This window comes from Sceloporus undulatus, chromosome 2 (genome assembly GCF_019175285.1).
Source record: "Sceloporus undulatus isolate JIND9_A2432 ecotype Alabama chromosome 2, SceUnd_v1.1, whole genome shotgun sequence".
Lineage (NCBI taxonomy): Eukaryota > Metazoa > Chordata > Lepidosauria > Squamata > Phrynosomatidae > Sceloporus > Sceloporus undulatus.
Genome location: NC_056523.1, coordinates 227,843,588 through 227,869,493, shown reverse-complemented (window position 1 = coordinate 227,869,493; position 25,906 = coordinate 227,843,588). Strand labels below are relative to the sequence as shown.

General features: G+C 42.2%; 2 protein-coding genes across 2 annotated transcripts in view; one reads left to right on the top strand and one right to left on the bottom strand.

Annotated features, from left to right (window-relative positions):
• KANK2 (KN motif and ankyrin repeat domains 2) overlaps window positions 1-25,906 on the bottom strand; it is a 198,076-nt gene that overhangs the window by 148,406 nt on the left and 23,764 nt on the right. The window lies entirely within an intron of this gene.
• Window positions 112-17,771, top strand: LOC121921700 (dedicator of cytokinesis protein 7-like). The gene is made up of 10 exons (XM_042450149.1): window positions 112-459; window positions 3,185-3,316; window positions 4,526-4,540; window positions 7,557-7,682; window positions 10,184-10,273; window positions 11,248-11,484; window positions 12,039-12,182; window positions 12,510-12,616; window positions 14,638-14,805; window positions 15,638-17,771. The coding sequence occupies exons 1-10, from the start codon at window positions 127-129 to the stop codon at window positions 15,678-15,680; spliced, it is 1,395 nt and encodes a 464-aa protein (XP_042306083.1). The 5' UTR covers window positions 112-126; the 3' UTR covers window positions 15,681-17,771.

The window sequence follows — 25,906 nt, the reverse complement described above, 5'->3', positions numbered from 1 at the left end:
AACAACAATGACAACAACAACAACAGTAATAATAATTAGGAACTGAATTGGAAGTCAGTTCTATTTTTTAAAAAGGTCTCCCTAAACCTAAAATATCTGGAGGGGCACAGCAACGTTTCCCCCACTATGTCGAGCACTCCCTATCCAAAAGGGAGGGGGACAGGGATTTTGGGAGTCCAGAGAAACTGTCTTGAAAGTTACAATCAACGTGCAGGCCACCCTTTCCTCACTCGCTCCCTTGATAGTCTAAATTCATGCTTTGTCCAGCTCGAGGGCTGTTCTTCCTCTTACAGTAACTTCTCTTCTTTTTCCAAGAACATCTCCTCCAATGTGCTGGAAGAGTCTGCTGTCTCGGATGACGTCCTCTCCCCTGATGAAGAGGGCATCTGCTCTGGAAAGTATTTCACTGAGCAGGGGCTTGTAGGGTTACTTGAGCAAGCAGCTTCCTCATTTACTATGGTGAGCTGGGCTTAACATATGGCACTCTTGAGGGCTTGGAGGATGGGATAGGATAGCACATGAAAGCACTCTCTGTATCTGAGAGTGGAAACCTCTGCCTCCTCTGGAAGAAGCCGAATCCCACAGTCTGGAAATCTCTTGGTTTCAAGTACCATAGGAGGAGAGCTTCTTAAGCACAGACTGAGCTCTTCTCCTTCCTTTTAGCATTTGGGGAGGAGGCCGGTGGAGGGAAAGGAGCCAATATTCTTCCCCTACCCACCCTCTTCCCCCATCCAAATACCTCAGCTTCCTCTCCTGCCCTTCCCAAAATAGCAACAGGAAGTGAAGTAAAGTCAAATCACTTACAAGGAATAGCAAAGGAAAAAGAGATATTGAGAGTAGTATGGGGTTCTGCGATGCTTGTTGGGGCTGGATATTTTCATGTTTTTCACACAATTTGGGGAGGTGTCTATGAGATCTGGGGACAAAAATTGTCCAAAGATCATGCTATTTTTAAAAAATAAAATAAATAAATAGGAATGAGGTTGAGGGCTTCAGAGACCACATACTGCCCACAGGTCTTTGCCCAACTTTGTTTTAGTACTAGGAAGAGAAACCTGCTATCTTTTAGAAACTTGGATGCTCTGGACTGTTTTTTAAATGGTCAAATAGAGGACCCTTCCCAAATTTTTGCCTTCCAGTTTCATAACTGGTCTTCTGCCCCACCCTGACACTGTTGCTATTTTCTGTTAGTTCTGACCATTGTTGCCACATGTTATGGCTTAAACCAATGTACTGTGATTGTTTCCAGACTTTCAGTTTGTACTGTAGCAAATGTGCCATTGCACATCTGGGTGCCTTTTCTCAAGAAAGAGATGTATTTTGGCTTCAGTGGTATTGTTTTTACCATTTCTCAGCAGTATGTTCATGCTTTTTTTTGTAGCATCCTGGTCCCATTTTATTTCAGTGAAAATTAAGCAAATGGAACTAGGTGCAGGATGGCTGAGTTCTTTTTACTGAGCCCTTTCTTATGAACAAAACAAAAAGTCTACAGATATCTCAGGGCACAAAATTTCAGTTATTAGTTAATTGTGCATAATTAGTGTAAAGTAATATTAATGTCCCACCATGGCATTTCCTTTCCATGGTGGTGGGATTGCACACTTCTGTAAGGCAAGAGGCTATGCTTATGGGACCAGTGCTGCTGGAGAGGTCTCCCATGTCAGACAAGCTTTTGCAGAGGAGGCAGACTAAATGTACCAAACAGCTACTGAGCTGACACTGGCAGAGGATCTCTCAGAAGTAACAGCAATGACAATTTGTTGTTGTTGTTGTTGTGTGCCTTCATGTTGTTTCCGATTTATAACGATCCTAAGGTGAGCTAGGGGTTTCTTGAAAAGTTTCTTCAGGAGGCGAGTTGTCATTGCGCTCCTCTGAAGCTGAGAGAGAGTGGTTTGCTCAAGGCCTAACTTTTATAAGTACTGCTCAGAAGTTGGTTCTGGTAAACCACTTCTGAATGGCTTTTACCACAAAAACCCGATGATGAGGCAGTTGAAAATAAAAAATATCACAAAATGACATGACTCATTAGAAAAGATGGCAATGTGGGAGTCAAGTGGGAGGCAGCAGGAGAACCACATTATAAGTGGATAGACTCAGTCAAGGAAGGCACAGCCTTGAGTTTGCTAGAGTCATCATAAGTCAAAGCTGGCCTAGCAATTAAGAACAAATATATCAATGTGCATAATTCATTCTCCATAGCTGGATTGAGAGGCTGGTTGGAATTCCAACATCAACTAATTATATAAATAATATAATTAATACTTCTTATAGGACTAAAAAAATAATTCTTAAAGGATTCTCCACCAACCTTAGAAAAGAATAATGACTGGCTTTTGGCAAACCTGCACACTAAACTTTCTGCCTGGTCCCAAGTCTACTTACAGTACTATTTGTTTCCCTTCATTGCCAGATTTCTGGCATACGCCTATGGAGGACTGTTGAAAATACACAGGCAGTGTCCTTCTGCAATAGATTGTTCCCCAATTATTAGGCATATCTGGCCTCCCATGTGTGCCTCCCTCTGCTCTGTTGACTGTTGGAAGTTGGTCTGCCAGGTGCTGTATCACAGTCACATCACTGCTGAGGATACAGAAGTGGAACCCTGTGGTTTCAGTTCCCTACAAGAGTCAAATGATACCTGGAGCCACTGGGGACCTTTGAAGCTGCTCACTTCCACTCTGGTCATTTCATCGTGTGGGTGCACGCTGGAGTATTCATAAGCCAGGGAAAGGAAACTTTTTGCCCTCTAAATGTTAGTGGATTGCACTTCCCATCTTCTCTCAACATTAACTCTTCAGCCTTGCGCTGGTGGGAATGATAGTCCAATAACATCTGAAGAGTCACATATTGTTTAGGCCTATCATAGCTTGGAAACAAAATAATTTTTGATCTATACCACTCAGAATTGCCCAGCCAACATGGCTGCTGCTGTGTTAGTTGTGTCTTTCTTGGAGTTACAGCCCCAAAGGCTATTTTCCCAGCTTCTGTCACCCTGCTTGATACTCTTTGAAATGGCTAGCTGCTTCCAGGCACCAGCCTGAACACCTCTGTGTACCTCCATTGTCCCTCATTTTTGCCATCTGGATTTGTTGCCACTTGCTTTTCAAAGGCCCAGGTCTGCCCTAATTGCTCAAGTGATCCTGTCTATTTTCAGTGGCTTGATCCATTTTCTCACTCTCTTCAGGGTGGACTTTACGAGGCTGTCAATGAGGTCTACAAGATCCTCATTCCCATCCATGAAGCTAATCGTGACTTCAAGAAGCTGGCAATGCTGCACGGCAAACTGCAAGATGCCTTCAGCAAGATCACCAACCAAGTGAGTAAAAACAGCCTCTTGTGGCAGTGCTTATTTGGGGGGAAGGGGGGCAGGGAGCCCGCATGAACTCTTCTTTTCCTGGGTGCTTGCCCAGCCACGTCCATACTCTCATTTTACTACCCATTCCAGAAGAAGTAAATATAAAGTGGATATGCAGGTCAGAATCTGTCGCAACTAGAACCAAGAAGCTGGATGATTCCACTAGCTATAGCGTCAGCTCGAAAACCTTCTGCTGAGGAAACTTTCTGAATTGGGTATCTGCTTCTGGCATGGTGTTTCCTTTTCCAAACCCCCCGCAAACTCTGACACACTGTAATTTGAGTGGGGGTGGCATTTTCAGATGTGTGGGTAGTTCTGATGTATGGCAGAGAGTTGGACTAACAGCTCATGAAAGAATCCCTGCCCCTATGACAGTACAATGAGAAGCATCATTACCCCCTTTGTTGAGCTGGAGACCATTACCTCTGCCTCTCTCAGACCCCTTTTCAATCTCAGAAGGCAGAATGGGTATCACAGTAAGAAGTGCTTGAGAGCCCAGAATTCTCAGGTTTATGGGGCAGTCCCAGGTCTTTGAAATCCTACTTCTTTCAACCATAGCTTCCAGAATGCCTTATGGCCTGTGGACATTCTGAGAGTTGCAGTCCTCAAAAGTACCATTTCCCAGCCCTTGGGTAGAGGTAAGGCCTAGTGGGTTAGCCTTATGTTCAAAGCCAAGACACATGAGTCTCATATTATAAAGTGCGAGCAAAATTGAATGCCACTAATTTCGTTTAGGTTTACTTTATTCTTCAATAAATAAAGACCGGCTCTGTCAGTTCTGGAATAATAATAATAATAATAATAATAATAATAATAATAATAATAATGTATTTTAGGATCTGAAGTTGGTTTTCACTGTGCTAGTCTGTATAGCTAGTTCTTGCATATGATATCAAGTGATACCTATAAAAGGCCTTTCTTCACAAAGAGAACTAAGCTCTACTTGCCTACTTTTTAAATGCTCCAAGTACTAGCAGGAGCAGGCAGGGAGGGGGTTGCATTGCAGAGTTCCTCTACCTTTCCCCTTTACTGGTATGGAAAAAACATTGTTACGTTCATATCAAACCAATGTTCACCTTGTGGCTATAGCATTCTGAGTTTCAAATAAATTAACTACCTTCTTCCTGTTTTCTTTGTCCTCCTGCTTGTCCCCTTTGTCCTGTCAATCAGGCCTCTGGCTGGGAGGTAGGCTACCATAAATCTTGCTTTTTCTTTATCTGTGTTTGTGTGATTGTGCATGCTGTCTTACTTCGTAGTCATTTCTGCCCTTCTTCTGTTTGCTTATCACAAATCATTTCCTGTAGTTTCAAAGAACAAAGAATGGCGTCCCAGATCTTTCTTGTGCATGGTCACTGACTGGAAAATCTGTATGCATGCCTTCAAATGGTATTGATCTCCACAGTTAAAATACACACACACAGTGCTGTCAAAGTTTCTGAATTGGGGATTGGACTGGATGGCCCTTTTGGTCTCTTCCAACTCTATGATTTTGTGAAAGTGTCTTTCATGACAGTAGTTCCACATCTGTACTGTTTTTTTCCTTCTCCAGCTACATGCCTGCAAATGTTTGCAAAAAGATATCTTTAATTTATCTCCTTACACAAGACCTGGGCATGCATAAGGTAGTCATTTAGGTACAAAGAAGATCACAGTGATGGTATATGAAGTATATAGTATATGAAGAAGGAGCACCACTGTGTGGCAGGAAGGCACCAGAGGGCTTTGGAAAATGTCCCTGTGCACTCTGGAGAGACCCTCCTAGCTCTTTGGTATTTCTTCATTTAGTACACTGGGTGTAGGCTGATGCTGGGCAATTAGTTCAGTATATGAGATTATTATTATTATTATTATTATTATTATTATTCATACAATCAATGAAATCAATAAAAATGAAACCTGCCAAAGGCGTACATTCTACAGGATAATAACAACATACATATAAAACAATAGATAATAATACAAGATAGAATTAGATAAAACAAGCAGGCAACAAGTTAAAAAGACCAAATACCGTATCAAGTCAAATATGAGATAACATATTTGAGATCACATTGCCGGAACAGAAATGTATATATATTTGCACACCGTTTTCATTATGCTGATTGGCTTTGGCGAGGAATTCCTCTTTGTGCTTGAAGTGTGCCTTGCATGGCGGCTTTCTGTAGTGCAGATTTTCTACCGCCAGCACCACCACCACATCCTGTGCAGGTTTGGCCCTTTTCAAAAAGCTCATGCTGATAAGCCGATTGACTTCATAATTTCCTGGCAGTGTTCCACTGGGGAGGAAAACACCACCACACCAGTCTGCAGTTGGTATGGTGCATTTTGCTCTGTCTGTTAACTGTTAGTAGGAACAACAATCTTTCTCCAAGACTGGGGGTTTAGCAGTCCTACTCAGGGCCACACACAGCTGAGATCTAGTTCATCAATCAGAGTTGTGGAGCATCCTTTCTATGCCTTAAAGGGTGGTCAGTTAAAACATGCAGTTACAGCCAGGAGCAGCTAATACAACCTTTTTATACAGACCATACCATTAAGTTAAATTGCTTGCAAATGCTGTTAAATGTGCTGGGAAATCAGTGGCTGTGCATCTTCTATTCTCTGCCTCTCCAATATCTGTTTATACAAGGATCTTGAACTCTGATGTTAATGAGTGGGTCTTTTCCAGTCTTATAAGATCACTTTAAACATTTTAATTTTCATTCTTTGATCATATTGTATTATAAACTGCTAAAATACTTAAACTGAATGCTGGTTCACTTAAAAAGATTTCATCTTTATGATGTCAGTTGTGTATTAGAGTGGCTTATTCCTAGAGAGGAATGTACTAGTCCTGAGTTCGGTGTATGCATATATTTCTTGCAAATATTCAGATCCCACACCCCCACCCCACACTTTTATGATAAGATGTGTGTAAGAGATGGTCTGGTACACCAGCTAGAGGTTTCTGGAGATTTGTCTGCACATATCCTTAGGAACTACTGTCACCACCATAAGAGATGATCTTAGTAATATATGGCCTTTGTAGAACAAAACATTAAGTCAGTTCTCCATCTTCTGTTCCATTCTTTTGTGGCATTTGCTGTATTCCAGTATATGCCATACTCTTTCTAACGCCTCTTTCTTGTTTTGCTTCCTACTCATTTTACTGATCCTGCCAACTCCTCTTGGTCCTGCCTTGACTTGGTAAGTTAAAACACCATGGAAATTTAGCAGGGAGGAGCAGTGAACTATATCAGTCTCACTAGAAATGATTTGGGGAGGAATAACTAGGGGAGACACTAAAACTGCAGAACTTGATCAGGCCAACCATTGTAGGTTTCAGGGAGACGGATAATAGAGTTTGCCCAGTCTGGGAAAAGTTACTTTTTTGAAAGTATTTGATTTCTATTACTCATTATTGTACTTTGAAACGACTTCATTATTACTTGTCACAGTGCTTTAAAAACAAGTCTGCATTACACTTTTCATTATGCATTAATTTGAGGTTGAGTGATAGATTAAAAGTGATAAGAGAAGGGCATAAAACATGAAAAATCACTGTCAACATGATTTTTAAAATGCTTGTTAAAAGCAATTAGAATATATTGATGTTACACCAATAAAATAACCACTTTTGATATGTGCCTTTGTTACACCTTCATTCCCTTCTTTCTTTCCCAAAGGGTAGCTTGTTATATAGATACCGTAATTATATTAGTTGTAACCTGTTGTTTCAGATCACTGTATTTGTCCTTTATCCCCATGTGAACACCCTAAATAATTTTACTAGTCACTGTGATAGTTCATTGTGGACCTAATTAAAATAGGAACAAAAATGTCATTTTCTGGCTCTCAAGTAACAGGTTTTTTATTTGTTATTTCTGGATATGCAAAATTCCAGGAAGAGAAGCTCTGGGAGTACAGTTGGCCCTTCTTATACACAGATTTTTTTATACGTGGATTCAAGCATCCATGGTTTCAAAATGTTCAAAAAAAGTATAAATTTCAAATATCAAACTTTGATTTTCCATTTTTTATAAGGGACACCATTTTGCTATGTCATTATATTTAATGGGACTTGAGCATCCACGGAATTTGTTATCCACGGGGGATCTTGGAACCAAACCCCAAGGCTGAATATGTTGTGCTTACTGTCAGTTTACAAACTGCCACACCTTTTCTCATAGTGCCTTTCATTCTATCCCTTTAGGTCATGTAGAGAATGTTTGGAACATACTTCCGGGTTGGCTTTTATGGCTCGAAGTTTGGAGACCTGGATGAGCAAGAGTTTGTTTACAAGGAACCCTCAATCACCAAATTGGCTGAAATATCTCACCGACTTGAGGTAAGAGTGAAAGTGTCCTTGTGAGTTTTTTGTGGGTTTTTCAGGCTATGTGGCCATGTTCCAGAAGAGTTTCTTCCTGACGTTTCGCCAGCATCTGTGGCTGGCATGTTTAGAGAATGCTTTGCCTGGAAAAAGTTGGATGTATATATACTGTGTGAGCCTGGGAATGCAGGAGTGATTTGCATGTGTATTGTTCTGTGCTGATGGCCGGCAAAAGAGGATTAATGTCTGCTAATTGGTGATCATTATCTGTCCTTGTAAGATGCATGAGTCAAGTAGTAAGGTGAGCACGAGTGGAGGGAATGTAATGCCTGGCAGGAGGGAACGAGGGTGTAGATCAGGGCAGGGCAACATAGAGCTCAGGTGGATTCAGTTGCTGAGGTTAATAAGTATGTTCGCATGTACTGTTTTGCTTGTACACCTGGCACACTGCCTGCCTTAGCTTACAGGCAGATATGTGCTCAGTGTAGTGTAGGCTTATATGTTGTTCAGACTGGTTGAATTCCATGTAGGTTACCTGCTATTTAGTATTTAGATAGCCTCCACAGTGGGCCTCCTGCTTTATAGTGAGGGAATGAATGAATGAATGAATGAATGAATACTGGCTTCTCTCAGGGGAGCTTTCCATTTAAAGCTGTGTGATTGTGTGCCTTCAAGCCATTTCCACCTTAAGGTAAACCTGTCACAGGATTTTCTTTGAAACTTTTTTCAGAGGGGCTTTGCCTTTGCATTTCTCTGAGGCTGAGAGTGACTTGCCCAGGGTCACCCAGTGGATTTCCATGGTCGAGCTGAAATTCGAACCCTGGTTTCCAGAATTGTAGTCCAATGCTGAAACCACTACACTATGCTGGCTCTCACCATCTAAGCAGGGGTGGGCAAAGTATAGCTCCTGAGTCAAATGTGGCCTCCCAGAGCCCCTTGACCCCTTCTAGATTCCTCCTGACCCTTCCTTTAAAAAAGGTCACTTTTTAAATAGGTTGCAAATCCCCCCTTTGCATTTTTCAATACCCTGTTTTTCAAATCAGAAGTGAACTTCTGTCCATTTCAGATTTTGTTTTTATTTGCATTTTTGATAGTTTGTGTGGCCCCTGGAGTGTCCTTAGGTCAGAAAACGTGCCCCTGGATCTACCACAGTTACCCACCTTGATCTAAAGTGACACTGCTGGGAACCGTAGAGGGAGCCAAGGAGGATGTAGGAGAAGGCATTCTGTTCAGTTAACATTATCCTCTCTTCATTTAAAAGTTTCATTCTGTGTAAAAGGGTTTGTCCTTAGTTGACAGTTCTGCCAATATTTGGCTTCTATGTTTCTAAGCATTCAGTTTGTCACATCTCATCTTGTTGAAGATAGTGTAGTAGTGGTTAATATGACTGAAGCAGTACTGTATACAGGAACTGTAACTTAGAACAAGCAGTTCCTTTTTGTTCTTCTTTTATAAAATCCAGCAATTACAGACCACCACCCTGATGAATCTACATTCCCGATTGTCATTGCGGGTGGTTTGCAGTCTGCATTCAGTCTACCGGTTGGAACTCCTTTCCTTCACAGTCTCTCCACTTCAGAAATGCATGTTTCTTTCTCTCTCTTTAGCCTTGACAGCATTGGTCCTCGGCCCACCTGCCGTCCAAGCACAGCCAAAATGACTGTAAAGGAAAAGGCTGTGGCTCTGGAGCCAGAACATTGCTGATGGAGTCTCCCAAGACTATAATCAGCCATGGTCCATGTAGTTCCCAGCCTTGGGTCCTAAGTCTTTTCTTATCATTTACTTTGAGGGCTAAACCAAAATAATCTCTGTGTTGTGAAACATGCACTTGCCCATTCAGCAAGTAGAGAGGTGGATGGGTCTCTTTTTTAATGAAATAAGTTTAGGAGGAGAAGCTTCCACCCCTGTCCTGCAAATCTCAGGTCCTAATTTCTCCCACACTACTGTTTTCTCCCACACTACTTGCTTCTGGTGTCGGTGCTGGGCCAGGGAAAATGACTGAAAGTATGGCCTGTTACATACTGCCAAAATAAAGCTGCTTTGGGTCTCTTTGGAGGTATGCTATTTAAATGATGCTTGGGTCCTAAGAGTCTGGAGGTCGCGCCAAAGCCACACTCCATTCCTAAGCACTGGAGTGCAGCTTTGGTGCAGCTTCCAGATTCTTAGGATGCATGCATCATTTAAACAGCATACCTCCAAAGAGACCTGTAGCAGTTTTATTTTGGCAGTCTGTAACAGGCCAAAGTGAGCAAAAAAGGAGGGGGGGCCTTGCTTCCATCACATATGCTTACTTTTAAATGTAAGTGGACCTACCCTGCCCCGTTCTCAGCAAAGTTGGTAAATGCATGTTTAATAAACACAGACAGTGTCTGATTTTGCCCTGAGAAGCACAGAATAATTCTTATTCCATGACAGCTGCAAGGGATTTTCCTTGGTCTGAACAGCTGCAGGCATCCGGAACTTTCTCTGTCCCTTTTGCTTTGCCCTAAACCACTTCTTTGTTTCCCTTCCCTCTGCAGGAGTTTTATGCGGAGCGCTTTGGGCATGAAATGGTAGAAATCATCAAAGGCTCAAACCCTGTTGACAAGGCAAAACTGGATCCCAACAAGGTAGTTTTTCTCTTGCATCCAAGTGTGTTGCATTAGTCAGCTGATCACTGTAAAGGCACTGAAGCACTGATCTGTGACCCTTGTTGGGCTGGAATAACTACCAAAAATGCCCCAAGTGGTTTGGAACTGAATTGCATAACAGGCTATGGAGCTACAGGCAGAGAGATTCTTTCAGGCTGACCACTGGACATTCTGAGACCTGAACAAAGCTTGGGAAAGTTACATTTTGGTTTACAACTCCTATAATCCTCCATTCAGATTGAGTACTGTAACTTGTAGTAACAGAGATTTAGGGAGTTTTAGGGGCTATGCAGACCACCCCTAAGGGGTGGCCTCGTCACCCCTTTTACAGCCAGATCAGGGCCGCAGCGACTGCACGCCGTGTCCCCAATCTGGCCTTTGCAGGGCACAAAAAAGAGCCACAAAAAGTGGCTCCATTTTGGAGCCTGCAAAGGGCGTGATAGCCATAGCACCATGGCTTTACGGTGCTTCTTTGGTGCTGTGTCATGTGGTGCAGGGCGCAGTGTCATGCTGGCCTGGGGGTAGAGCTAGGGTGTGCGTCATGTGGACACTACCCTCCAACTCTGCCCGTAGGCCGGGTTTTCTTGCCGGTCTGCACAGTCTTTTTGTCCACAAAAGGAGTCTTTTCTAAGCAGTGGACCTGAGTTAATATATTCTTTCTCCGCTGCCCTGCATACAGAATAGAAATGATTGAATGCACTGTTGACAAACATATAGCACTGTCTCTAGGCATCTGAAATTCTAGGGTAATAATGGGATTAGCAAGAGTCAAGAAAGGGCTCCAGTCTCCTTGCTTTTCTCATGCCTGTCCAGGTGTGAGTTTGGTGGAAGGTGATTCTCTCCCACAGCCCCATGGGCCTAGCATATTATACTGATAGTTCAAAAGATAATCTGAGCTCATGGGAAGCACTTGCTGACTTTTCCCTGCCACTGTCCTGTCTTTCCTGCCACAGGCATACATCCAGTTGACTTACGTGGAACCATTTTTTGACACGTATGAGTTGAAGGATCGTGTCACGTATTTTGACAAGAACTACAACCTGCGCACCTTCATGTTTTGTACACCGTTCACATTGGATGGACGAGCACATGGTGATCTCCATGAGCAGTTCAAGCGCAAAACTTTGCTCACCACTTCACATGCTTTCCCCTACATCAAAACCCGCATCAATGTCATCCACAAGGAGGAGGTACTTTGGGGCAGGTGGGGAGGAGTATTTGGAGGCATGTGAGCAAGGAGCATACAGAGCTTGTGTGCTGCAGTTTTGGGGGATGAAAAAAGTATAGAATGCAATACATAATACAAAATTCAGCTTGTTGGGATTCTTTCTTGACCACATCTGCCTTCAATTTGCTGAGAATCATTGTAACCTCTGTGGCAGTAGATATAAGCTCAAAAGTAAGTGAGCCCACAGTCCCAATGAACTCTCAAAGTGGGCACATAATATTTTGATTGCTGGAAAAGTGAGCAGGAGTTGGATTCGGTGTTCTCTAAAGCTTCTAGGCTGCTCCTGATGTGACAGACAAAACCAGAACAAATTACTGTATGCAAAATAACAAACATTGCAGAACAAATGATAAAAAAGTGGTCATACAGATATGCACAGTTTGTGTAATATGTGCAGATCACAGAATTCTATTTTACTTGATTTGGATTGTTTTGTGTTATTTTTTAAAATAAAATACATCCCTGGGTGCACAGGATTTACTGTTTGTGTTTCCAATGTTTGGTCTCTGTCCCCAGATTATTCTCATCCCAATTGAGGTTGCCATTGAGGACATGCAGAAGAAGACCCAGGAGCTGGCTTTTGCCACCCACCAGGATCCACCTGATGCCAAAATGTTGCAGATGGTGCTTCAGGGATGTGTTGGCACCATAGTCAACCAGGTAACTATTGAATAGGAAGAATTTATTTATTGTGGACAGAGCCTATGGAGTGAGATCAGGGAGTGGAATGAGAACAGAGTCTAATCCTAGAAAAGACAGAGCAGCCATTTTAGGTTAAAACTGATGCTGAGAGCAGGGGGAGGAAACATGGGATTGAAGAACCTTTGCACCATCATAATGTCTAAGCGTGGATTATCAGATTGTGCAACAGGTTGTATGTAGGGTGGGAAGTAGTGAGGTTTTAAGAGCACTGCCTCTTCTCTCAAGCTCCAAATGGAGTCAGGACCTCCCTGCCCCATTTTGACCCCATGGCCTGTTATGTTTCAGGGCCCACTGGAAGTGGCACAGGTGTTCCTGGCTGAGATCCCTGATGACCCCAAGCTGTATCGGCACCACAATAAGTTGCGGCTCTGCTTCAAAGATTTCACCAAGAGGTATTTGTGCATGTGCAGGTGCCTGAAGCCACACCTTGCCTTCATGTTACCAAGAATCTCATTTGTGCCCAACCTGGTAACAGGGTAGTCTAGATGGCTTGAAAGAGTCAGTGTTAAAATTAATGGTCACAAAATAATACAAATAGTGTACAGATTCTAGCCTAAAACATTTAGAATACCAGTTTCAGCAGGAGAGATACAACAGCATAGAAGTGTACATGGTGTCACGACAAATATCCAACAGAGCCAAAGCTCAGTTCAGAATTCTCAAGGGGGAGAGGAGATTTCACCTGGTGATGAAAATACCACAAAAAAGAGATGGGACACACTTTCCATCATTGGAATATCCCTTTCTTCACTAGCATCTATATCTCATTTTGTGTAACGTATGGATCATATGGGTCTCAGCTGGTGAGGATGGATGGAAAGAAACTTCTGAAGATAATGTCAGGGTCCAAGCAGAACTGGGAGAAATTCCTGTTTTGGACTATGCTTCCAGAACCCACCAGCCAAAACTTCCAGTGGCCATGTTGGCTAGTGGTTTCTGGAAATTGTAACCTTCCAGAAAGAAACTTTTCCATGTTCTGGGTCTTTATTAGGTATATAATCTAAAATGATTCTTTAGTTACATCTTCTCTATGAGCCTTCAGGTCCCAAGCATGTTCCCAGTCTGTTGGGAACACTGCTCTTACTACTGAAGAACAAAAAACTAGATACATCTTTAACCTCTTGATTACTTTGACCTCCATCTGTTTCTCCCTTGCCATTCCTGTGTGACTGTTAATACAATTCCTTTGAAGAAACAAAACTCTTAATTTTCTCATAGTTAGTCATAACTTTAGGCAGTATTTTCTCAAACCTTTAAAACTCTGGGCCTGGCCTAGCCATGTTCTCTATCCTATACATTCCTGGCAGCCAAATCTTGTGCTTAAATGTGGTTTCTTAATGTTTTGGGGAGGGGAGGTTAGATCCTTGGTGTTTAAGAGGCCCTCAAAGCAACTGCTGTTTCCATGTGCCACTGAAATAATCTCCATGTGGGGCAAGACATCACTGTTAAGATTTCCAGTGATTATGTTTCAGGAATCATAACTGTACGACTAAATACTTGTAGAAACTGTGGTCTGACCCGCCTGCTAAATGAACCCATCAGAGACTAATGTGAATTCCAGTTCAGAGAGCTCCTGTAGCATCATGGTTAGGAGACTGACTTATAAATTATTAAATTAGCTCCCCTAGAAAATAAGAGCTCAGGTTGATCTTCTCTATTAGATCAATACTCTTGTTTTTACCTGAAGGATCCTGAGACTGCTAACAGAAACATTAAAATAATCTAGGGGAAATGTGTTTAGTTTAAAATACAGTGAAAAGTATTTTTGGCAGCAACATAAAATATAGTAACCTAACAAAGTAACAATGGTTGGACAGCTAGCACCTGACAACTTCAGCTCAGAAAAGTTCTACTACTTCCCTGAACAGTTTTGGAACTGATTATAAAGCTGACAACCACTATAAGAGAAAGTGAAGGATAACTTCTGAAAAGATGGTACCATCAACAGATATTTTAGATGGCTAAACCTTACTATCCTGGTGGTCACCAGCTGCCAGGGTGATCTGTTTCTAATTGATTAACAGCAATCCTGTGTATTTCTACTTATTCAGTTCAACAAGACTTCCTCCCAAGCAAGAAATATAGGATTGCAGCCTGAGTGATTTGCTGTGTCTGAATTGCCCTGGCCACACATTTCTCTGCAGAGTAGTGATTTGGTTGTAATGATAGGCTGTGTTGTCCCATTGTCATTTCTTTAAACAAAGATCTGATGGCAATTCCACTAAAGATGAGATCATCTAGATTGCCCCAAATAGTAACTTGTCATGCCTGTGGTCTGTATTCAAAGAGAGGAGAGAGAAAAATTCTTAAGTTCAGCCCTGGTCAGGGGTTGTAGCCCAAACATATAACTTTTCCAATCCCTGGCCCTGAGCTAGTGCTACCATGAATTCTCTTGCCACCACTGCCTTTTTAGGTGTGAAGATGCCCTCCGCAAGAGTAAGACCCTGATTGGACCAGATCAACGTGAGTTCCTCCGAGAGCTAGAAAGGAACTACCAGCGCCTGAAAGAAGCCCTGCACCCACTTCTCAACCGCAAAATCCCTCAACTCTACAACCCCATTGCTCCTCTTTCTGTACACAGGTGAGCCTCCATGGCATGGGCAATAAAGAGGTGGTCACAAGGTGCTTTCAGGATAGTGGGCAGTTTTGCCAAAGGCAGCTGCCAAAACTTCATCAACCACCCCTGTTCTTCTGGTCACCATAATTTCATTGAATATGAAAATAATCTTGGTTGAATATGAAAATAATCTTAGTACAATATGTTGTTCTTGTTGGAAGGTTTCTAGAGCTATAGATTGTCATATAGCTCTTTTGTGTCACAAAACATAACACATGTTTCTTACCTTTTGTTTTCACGGATTCCAACCTCAAATGCACCTTTATAGTAATTATTCAGTGTAGAATTTTAACTCTTAATAGGAGTTACCTCCTAAAAGGTAAATAGTTTCTTTCTTAATTCACTATGTTTATATCTTACCTTTGGCTAGAAAAGGGAAACTTGTTGAGTGGCATCCAGTGATAACCAGTCTAACCGCTGAAGGCAAACAGAACCATCTGTTAGGGCAAATCCCTCCAGGTTCCCTTCTGTGCACACATCCACCTATCTCACCACTGTCCTGCACACAAGTTTTGAAGAAGCTTCTTAAAACTCTTCTGCTTAATATATTAGAGTTAATCTTTGCTGCACAATATTTTGGAAACATTAAATCCCTTTTATGAGGGCAGTAGGCCTAGAGGCTGGGCTTGTGGTTTTAGTGGCTTGGTTTTCTGGTCTATCGATTTAAACTGTTAGTTTGCAGATTGGCTGATCTGCCTGTGACACCCAGCATAGAATAGATTCCTTTTAAAGGCCTGCTAGGGCTGAAACCTTCATAAATAAAGTAATCCTGCTGTTCTACTTATTTTTCTTTCAGAAACTCCTTCAACAGATTGAGTCTGAGGAAGATTGAAGCCTAGGAAAGGAGATGCACCATTGAAATGGACCATCTGAACCACAGAGACCCAGTGCTGGAAAGGGCCACCAACTGTACATTGCTCTAGATTTCAGCCATTCTGTGGACATGTTGCTCTGCACTGGGAAGTAACACTGGGATTTGGAATTTCTTTCTGTGCCATTCCAGACTTGTTTCAGCTTGTGAGGCCTACCAGTCTTGTCACTCCAACAGGAAAGAGACTATGTGAGGAAGAGGGTGCTGGGAATGATCTGACCTCCCACGTACTGCCCTGCTGAGGGCTGTGCTCCATCTCAGGAAGCTTCTGACTGTGCAACTTCCAGATCGGGCGCTCTGCAGATCTTCTTGACTGAAGTCAAATTTGCTTTATGCATATGGGCATTGCACTTCCAGAGACTGTAGTTGAGGACTTAAACACTGTGGGTTCTGTGTCTTTGTCTCTTGGAGAGCTGGGTTTAGCTGAGAGGCTCAGGCTCTCTTCCCATCTTTCTCTTGTTACGTGTTGCACTGTCCTTTTGACCGCCAACAATTTGGAGCAGCCAGCTATTCATGGGTCAACAAGAATGACTGGCCTATGTTTTGGAATTAATTTCTAACTCAGGGAAGAAGGTAGTAATATCTTGGAGTAATTTAAAAACTTAGGACATCCAGGTCCTGTGCCTGGCCTTAAGAGGTGACCAGACCAGGAGTTGATCTGCCCACTCAAGAATGTAGTCTGAAGCCTGGGATTTGGCTCTGCTGTTCACTTCCTTCACAGACACTCTAAATGCCATTTTATATAGCTGGTCACCAGGGGATGGCTGTCTACCTATCAGCTACCTTCTGGAATCCTCAACTTGTTTTACCTTTCCAACACAGGCCAAAGATCTTTTTCTATTTAACATGCCTCTTACTAAAACCTTTCTAGAGCAGGGATAAAATTTATGTAATCACAGCAGTGCCTTCTAGGGCATAGTTTGCAGGGGGAGGGCCTGTTTACTTCTCTTTGCCCAAATGCCATCTGGGGCTGTTTGTATGTCTTGTTTCTTAAGAAGATACGCCTCCATGAGTGCCCCTTTCTTCCTTCTAGTGCCTCTGCCCCATCTCCACAATCAAAAAGCTGAAGGAAGTTTCCCTCTCCAGGGTAGAACTGAATCTAGGCTTTGCTGTGCTGAGTAGCATTCTTCTTCTGCAGGACTCCCATCACAGGGGCAGAATGGAGTATTTGGATGAGAAATGGTGCATTGATGAAAAATTTGGGTTTTGTTTTGTTTTTTAACTAGAGAAAGTCCAGATTTACTTGAAACTGGTGGAGAGTATTTCATGAAAATTGCCCAGGATTGATCCGTCTTTTATGTTTATATGGGCTCCCTGATTTGGCTTAGTGTTTATAAGTACACTGTTTAAAATCACTTCCATGTCAAACCAGAAGGGAACAGCCACAGAGGATGCAAGAACTGCATCCCCAACATTTTCAGCCATCCCAAACCCCTGCAATCCTCACCCATCACATCTAATTTTTAAAGCTTGCTGTTTCAACCCTTTTTATGGGTGAAGGAACAGCATTTAATTGGAGGTGCAATTCTGTTTTTAAAGCTGCCCATTCAGTAAACCAAACTGTACTAAAGCAGGCAAATGTGTGCAGACAGACCTGAATCTGTTCTACATTCATCCTTTAAAAAACGTTTTCAGAGACTTTTATAGGCACAAGGCCATTGGGACATATGAGGCCCCCCATTTGTTTCTCTTCACACATTCTTTTCCTCTTGCTTTACCAAACAAGGACCTGAAGATGAAGGTTTCTGCTCCTTCTTAAAAGTGGAGAGCAAATGATCAGTACTAGGACTCAGTTACCTTCCTATAACCAAAGCTACAACTATTTGGATCCAAAATGTACTCCTACCCTCTTCTCTGGATAAGGGTTCTATTGTTTCCTATCTTGCTCCAATATCTCCTAGTGTGAATCTTTGTGCCGTGGCCACATCTAAGGTGCATAATTCAGCCTTGATTTTTTGTCTGTCTTGCTCCTCAATGAAGGAAGTTGTAAACATTTTATTTATAATGCAGTTTTAAAAAAACATGTGAATAAACTGATTCTGTTCTTTTTTAAAAATGACTGCTAATGAATTCTCATTTCATTGCTTGCGGTGAACCTTGAAATCCACACAAGGTATAATCATACCATAAACACTGAGATGGAAAACAAACTGAAATCCTAAGGTAAATCCTAAGAACTTGCATTTCCACTTTTGAATGAGTCACATTTTTAGTTTTTGTTGCTGAGAGTGGAAGCTCACAAATGGGGACAGCTTTGGCTGAAAGAGTAGAAGTCAAAAAGCATGGCTGAGTAGTGGGTGTCCCCAGTCCTTGTTTGCTGTCTGCCTGGGCTAAGGTATTTCTCTCTTTATAACCCCTCCCTTAGATTTTTGTCTTGCTTTTATCAAAACATAATGGCTCTACAAACACATCCAGACTTTTAACAAATGCAAAGACCTAACTTCAGCTATGCCTTATTTTTGTTACAGTCCTGCTGCTTGCTCTGCATCAGTATTTCAGAATCACCAGTGTTTCCCTTTCCTGTTAGATTGTTGAGCGCTCCACTTGGCTTTCTCCCCTAAACACTGGGGAGAAAGACATTTTGATGGATGGGTCCTTTGGTGCAAAAATGGAGCAAACTGAGGAATTCTAGAGAAGAGGGGATAGTGGGAGTGATTGTAGCAAGATGTAAAGCAGGAAAAAGGCAAGGAGAGCTTTCCCACTACCATCTTAGCACGCACTTCTGTGTTACGCAGGAACAAAAATAGAGACAGATAAGATGAAGAGCTTGTGGCTCAGCATGGAAAAACTAACCTCCCAGCGTCTGTGAGAACTGGGCAAGAAATCTTTTAGATACAGAAGCAAGACGTGTGTCCAGGGAGACATTCAGTAGAGCCCAGCTATCAGGAGAGGATAAGTTGATGCCAAACACTTTGCAGAAGAGAGGAGGGAGGGAGAAGACTATTGCTGAGCCTTCGGAATGTGGTGACCAGGGCAGAAAGTGCTACTAAGTTCATCTAGTCAAAGAACGTTGTGATTGTGATTTCCTGCATGGCAGAGGGTTGGCCCTTGTGGTCTCTTCCAGATCCATGATTCTATGAATATAGTGATGAGAACTCAGGGCAAAGAGATTAAACTTGCACAAAATCTCACTGTTGGCCAGCGTTGGGAATGTCTGGGGTAGAGCTGAGAAAAGTCGTTTTGTGAGCAAGTTTTTTTTATAGCTAACACTCTCATACAGTTATAATTGCACATGGTATCAAGACCTCCCATTGCTGTTTAAAAGAAGAGCCAATTGAACCTCCACTCCTGGCAGGCCATGGGTTGATAATAGAATCACAGAATCGTGGAGTTTGAAGTGACCTCAAGGGCCATCCAATCCAACCCTCTTCTGTCATGCAGGAATGCACAGTCAAAGCACCCCTGACAGATGGCCATCTAGCCTCTTTAAAAACCTCTAAAGAAGGGAGACACAACCACTTTTCGAGGGAGCGTATTCCACTTGCCAACAGCTCTTACTGTCAGGAAGTTTTTCCTAATGTTTAGGTGGAATCTCTTTTCCTGGATTTTGCATCCATTGCTCCATTCTCTAGAGCAGCAGAAAACAAGCTTGCTCCATCTTCAGTATGACATCCCTTCCGATTTTTAAACATGGGCTTGGCAGAGTTTGACTTCCAACTAATATCAGGATGTCAGAATAGTTGAAATGCCCCATTACTGCTACCACTCTCCTTTCTGAATGTTTGGTCATCTGTTCCATGAAGGCATCATTCAAGTCCTCAGTCTTACCTCCAAAATGACAGAGTTGTTTCTGTCTTCCTTAGTTTTTACTGAGATGCACTCATCCTGGTTTCCAGGATTTAAGTCATGGATCTCTTCACAGGTGTAGACATTCTTGGCATGTAATGTTCCTCCTCCTCCTCTCCTGTTTGCTCTGTTTCTCTGAAATAGGTTGCAGTATACCCCTCTATTACTACATTCCAATTGTGATTAAAGATGAATTCTTCATTGAAGGCCTTTTTGAACCTTCAGACTAAATGATGTGCTGGAACGCAGGGGCGGGGGGGGGGGGGTGAGGAAGAAGAGTTACTAAGAATGACACTGTTTTTTAAGTGTTGATAGAAGCAAGTAAGGAAATTGCAAACACCTATGGGGCTCCTCTGGTTTCAGGAATGTGGACAGGAAATTCTAGGAGGCTGTGTGTGTTATTTTACACGTCCCATTGGAAACTGGAGGGAGGGGAGTACATACAACTCTTGGTGTGATTCTGAAGAGAAGGCGGCTGGGGTGACATAGGAGTCAGTCTTCATTGCTGGCCCAGAACCGTTAACAGGAACCCCGTGACTTTGAGATGCTTACACCAAGGCAGAAAATAGCATCTTGTGCTTGTCTGATTAGCAGAAACAAAACAACGGGGGAGCATGGGCTCTGCTGGGGTGGCTCAGAATAGAACAGTTGTTCCAGTTCACACACAACTCGTCTCAGATTTATGTCCAAATTATTATTTGAAAAAATCCACTGCAAAAACACTAAATGTTTTATCCTGCTGGGTGGAGGGAAAACGTCGTCTAAAATATGGACCCAAAATCAGGAACTCCTGCCTCCTTAGAAATTTGTATCCACAGTGAGATGTTAAATACTAAAAGCAGTCATTTGCCCTGAAGGGAAGGGATTATCAGTATGAGAACATTCAAAGACATAGGCCTGTTACAGACTGCCAAAATAAAGCTGCTTCAAGTCTCTTTGGAGGTATGCTGTTTAAATGATGCATGCACCCTAAGAATCCGGAAGCTGCACCAAAGCTGCACTCCAGGGCTTAGGAATGGAGTGTGGCTTTGGTGCGACCTCCGGACTCTTAGGACCCATGCGTCATTTAAAGAGCATACCTCCAAAGATACCCAAAGCAGCTTTATTTTGGCAGTCTGTAACAGGTCATAGCTGTGTTAGTCTGCAAAATCAGTATGCAAAGGGATCTTGAGACTAAATGAAAGAAAGAGGTTGGTAGTGTGAACTTTCCTAGACTTGAGCCTACTTCCTTAGATGGATGTTTTAAATGGGAGATGTCTCAAGAAACCAGGATGGATGACTAAGGAATTTTCAACTGAGCTAAGTTTTAAATGGAACATATATAAGAAATGGAAAACATGGTCCAAAACAGACTGCAGAAACAATTAAGTTTAAGACCGCTTTAACTGCCCTGGCTCAGTGTTTGGTGATTCTGGGAACTGTAGTTTTGTGAGACATTCAACCTTCTCTGTCAGAGAGCTCTGGTGCCACAATAAACTACAATTCCCAGGATTCCCTAGCACTGAGCCAGAGCAATTAAAGTGGTCTCAAACTGGATTATTTCTGCAGTCTGTTTTGGACCTATATCTCAGGCAAAGGTAGATTAAACAGTATGGGGCTGAGAGGAGATGCACAGTGTGTATACATTTTTAAAAAACATTAACATTTTCCCTTCAAGTACTATTACATCTATTTTAAATGATTGTTTTAAGATTCAGAGGGAAAATATGTTCTAATGCCATTAAAGCCAAAAATCAGCTTTAAAAATAAACACACTGATAAACAATGCTGATCAGAAGGGTTAACAGTGTGCATGTCAGTGCTGTACCTCTTTACAGAGGAACATGTAGTGCTTGGGTAATTGTGTACAGAAGCAGAGAAAGAGAAAAGGCAGGCAGGAATGCAGCAAAAACCGAGAGCTTATAGAGAGGCTGTGACAGAACCCAAAGGAGTGGATGAGAAGTTTGCTTTGGATGTGAACTGGAATTTGGAGAGACTTGACTCAGGAGAGGAGTATAGTCTGGAGGAAGAGTGGAGGAGAGTTGAACAGCTAAGCAGAGCAAAGATCAAGAAAGGAAGTTGCCTACCCCATACAAAGCCTTCGACATGGGTTGTGTTGTGTGCAGAAGACCCATCCATGGATTCTCAAACTTTGGCCCTCCAAGTGTTTTGGATTTCAGCTCCCAGATGCCCCAGCCAGCTTGGTGAACAGTCAGGAATTCTGGGAGCTGAATTCCAAAACATATGGTGGACCAAAGTTTGGGTATCATTGAAAGCCTCATCCATTCCCTGGTTTTCAGCAAGATTCTGAAGAGATCTATCTCATTACTACCTTAGAGGCCTTTAAGAAGGTACTCAAAACGGATCTCTTCCGGCGGGCTTATCCACTGAATTCCATATAAAAAGGTTATGACGACTGCTCTTCCTTGACTCTGACTGTTGGCTAATGGACGAATTGTAATTTTTAGAGAACTAATAGGAATTCTTGGTAAATTCAGTGTTAGTATTTTATTGTTGTATTGATTGTAAATTGTACTAAGTGTCTTTTAAGGTTGTAATCTTGCTTCGATCCGTGGGAGAGGCAGGAGGTATAAATAAACTATGGCCTGTTACAGACTGCCAAAATAAAGCTGCTTCAAGTCTCTTTGGAGGTATGCTATTTAAATGATCCATGCACCCTAAGAATCCAGAAGCTGCACCAAAGTTGCACTCCAGTGCTTAGGAATGGAGTGTGGCTTTGGCGCGACCTCCGGACTCTTAGGACCCATGCATCATTTAAATAGCATACCTCCAAAGAGACCCGAAGCAGCTTTATTTTGGCAGTCTGTAACAGGCCTTTATTATTATTATTATTATTATTGGGCAGTTGGGGCGAACTAATGGCACATGTGCCCTCTCTGGCATGCAGAGCTCTCTCCGTGGGCACACTTGCCCGTTCCTCCTCTTTCCTCACCCTCCCATCCCTTCAACTGTCTCTGGGGATGCTTTGATTTAGATTTCCTGCATGGCAGGGGGTTGGACTGGATAGCCCTTGCGGTCTCTTCCAACTCTACGATTCTATGATTCTATAATCACAACAAATAAACCATTTAAAATCTGGTCCAAAGATATAAAAGAATTTATCTGGCAAGCCAGGAAGCCAAGGATAAAAAATGCGAGCACCTCAGGACTGTAAAGATAAAGGAGGAATCTGTTTATCAAATCTGCAAACTTATTATAATGCCAGTGCATTTATTTGGATTAAAGATTGGATAACTCTAAAAGAAAAAAGACTTCTTGCTCTAGAAAGTGATGGTTTGGAAAGAGGGTGGCACACTTACCTTTGTTATGATGTCACAAACTGTAAAAAATTTAATAAACATGTAATAAGGAAAGCTCTATTCAAAATATGGAACAAAAATAAGAAACACACACACACCATAATAATAAAATTCCAAGGTGGACCTCTGTTCTAGAGGCTATCTATACAACAGGGAAATCTTGCAAAGGGAGATGGATCACCTACAATGATATTATAGCTAAAAGAAAGAAAGAAAGGAAGGAAGGAAGGAAAAGACCAGTGTATGGATGGACATTCATTTGAATTTAATAGGATATAGTCTTTTGTCAAGTGGTTCAATGTCCTTCAATGAGACCAGGCTGCCTATTCTAGTAGATGTGATTGCTATGAAGACATTGGCTCTGAGTGGACACTGCTCTGGCTGCAATCATTGTTTTCTGGCAACTACTCCTATGGTCACTACTTAAAAGTTCTGTTGTGACAGTGGAAATCTCTCCAGGAAATTAAAGATTCTAGTCTGGGAAAGTGTTATTGGGGTATTCTTTGTCAGTGCAAGAGACTAAACCAATTTTTTTCTGTCTTCTTTTCATTAAAGAGTGTAAAGTGTGTAAGGTAAAATGTTGCTATTCTTCTTATCCTCTTTTGTAACTCCACTGTAAATAGTACTGGAATCGGAAGCAAACATGGTGTAGTGGTTTGAATGTTGGACTATGGCTCTAGAGACCAGGATTCAGTTTTCTGCTGAGCCATGAAACCAATTGGGAGACCCTGGGCAAGTCACATTCTCTCAGACTCAGGGGAAGGCAAGGACAAACCTCATCTGAAAAAACCTTGCCAAGAAAAACCCATGATAGGGTTGTCTTAGGGTTGCCATAAGTCAGAAATGACTCGAAGGCACACAAGCTACACAATAGAGTTGCATTTGCACATGCTTGCTCCTACATTGCACATCATCCTAGGAGAAGGCAGAGGTTGCCCTACAATCTCCTTGGGTAGCACATGAATCTTAGTTCTAACACAAAGAACCACCTAAAGTTAGGTGGGCCCTAACTTCCATCATCATGTACTATAACTATGGTTGGTGGGGTTGATGGGATTTGGATTCTGGCAACTTGGGGTAGGCCAAAGTTCCCCAGCCCTGACCCAGTTGCTATGATTAGTAGGGAGAACCATGCTGTTTCTTCTTTTGTAGTGATAAAAGTTGTACCATATTTGGGAAAATTACCGAATATCACAGAAGTAATAGATGTGGACATCTTTACAGGATCGATCTGGCCATTACAAGGCCTACAGAACCCTCTGCCACCTGGACTAACTCCAACCTTGACTAGTGGCAAAAGCAGCTATTGGGAGGCCAGACCAAACAAGATGCTTCTTCAATTGAAATTAGTACATAGGAAATAAAATAAATAATTTAAGAACAAAGTATGTCTTGAGGGAGAGGACTTGAACTTAGCACAATTCTCTACTGTGTATTAGGCCTTTCTACATACCTGTTTTTCTGATGTAAAGGTGAGTGCACACCTACAAGTTTTATTCAGGGGAGCTGATTAACGTGGAACAAATAGTGAGGTGTAGTGGTTTGAGTGCTGGACTATGATTCTGGAGATCAGGGTTCAATGCCCAGTTCAGCCATGGAACCCACTGGGTAAGGTTGGGCAAGTCACAGCCGCAGGGGAAGGCAATGGCAAACCTCCTTTGAACAAATCTTGCCAAGAAAACCCCAGGATAGCTTCACCTTAGGGTTACCATAAATAAAACATGACTTGAAGGCAGTCGTCAATATAAATAGCTGAGAAAACACACACAGCCTCATTTGCAACATGGCTCCCTGAGTGACAAAATATGTAGTCTAGCTGCTGCTACTACTGCATCATAATATTCGTTTCCCTGCCACCCTTTCCTCCTCATGCCTGTACCCCATCTGTCTGCTCCTGAAAGATCTGGGAAATGGCAGATCCTGAATAAACATCTGATGTAATACACTTGGCTGTGAAGAAACTGTATCGATAGATGAACATCTCTTTCTTCCCCATTTTATGCTGCTTTGCACAGAAACATTATCTGAATGCATGGCATCAGTGTGCATGAACTGACTCCACTGAAAAATTCCAGGGGTAGCTATGTTGGCCATAAAGCAAATTCAGTAACATCCAAAATCCACCAAACAGTGATATTGGGCTAAGAATGCACAAAATACATTTTGCATGTTTTCGAAGTCTTCCTCATTGGTTAAAAACCAAAGGGGGGGATGAAGATGTTAGTCCTAGGCTTGCATTTTGCTGTTTTGTTCTCAGTCTAGATGGTATGGAGGGGTATCTCTTGAAGGCTGGCACATATTGGATTGCAAAGGAAGTATCTTTTTGTGTTGCAAATGGATGTTAAATTTCTTGAACTTTGAGAATCTCCCAGTATCAACATGGCCAGATGGAGGAAAGGCCAGCCTACAAGATATACCGCTCTATAACATCTGAACTAAGAGCAAAACCAGCAAAATGCAGGCCTAGGACAAACTTCTTCCATTTTTTCTCCTGTATGGTTTTTAACATCTTTGCCTGATGAAGAAGTCAGTGGAGCTTCCAAAGTGTGCAACATGTATATTGTGCATTTTGGTTGGTCCAATAAAGGTATCATTGTTCAGTGGATTTTGGATGTTACTGGATCCACTGAAAAATGTTGCTGAGAGTAAAATGAACATTATTTTTGTTATTGTTAAAACTGTGGCAGCTCTGTACCCGAGGAAGCCATCATCTGATGTTTCAGTGCTGAAGTAAAGAAACTGCGTCTCCGGATGTGTGTGAACAGCCTGGGGGGCTGTTTTGCCAATGCCAGCTATGCACTAAAATTAGCATTTGGGGAAGGGGCAAACAGGCATCTCTCTTGAAAGCAGCCTCAATTGATCTATCTTGAATTTAGCAGCAACAACCTATTTCTCAGCCCATCCTTAAACTTCATATTACAGCTCTCGTTGGTTGATCTCCATCTTTTCTGCCCATGTGGGAAGCTACTTCAAAGGCTTCAAAATTAATTGGGGGTATACTTATCAAATTTGCAGATGACACCAAATTAGGAGGAATAACTAATACCCCTGAGGACAGGATCAAACTTCAGAATTACCTTAATAGATTAGAAAGCTGGGCCAAAGCTAA

What these genes read in the sequence shown, in the direction of transcription:
- LOC121921700 (XM_042450149.1), top strand. Translation starts at nt 127, where the DNA reads ATGTCGAGCACTCCCTATCCAAAAGGGAGGGGGACAGGGATTTTGGGA. An exon ending in CAAAACTGGATCCCAACAAG is followed by an intron (nt 10,274 to 11,247) that starts GTAGTTTTTCTC and finishes TTCCTGCCACAG; the next exon opens with GCATACATCCAGTTGACTTA. An exon ending in TTGGCACCATAGTCAACCAG is followed by an intron (nt 12,183 to 12,509) that starts GTAACTATTGAA and finishes GTTATGTTTCAG; the next exon opens with GGCCCACTGGAAGTGGCACA.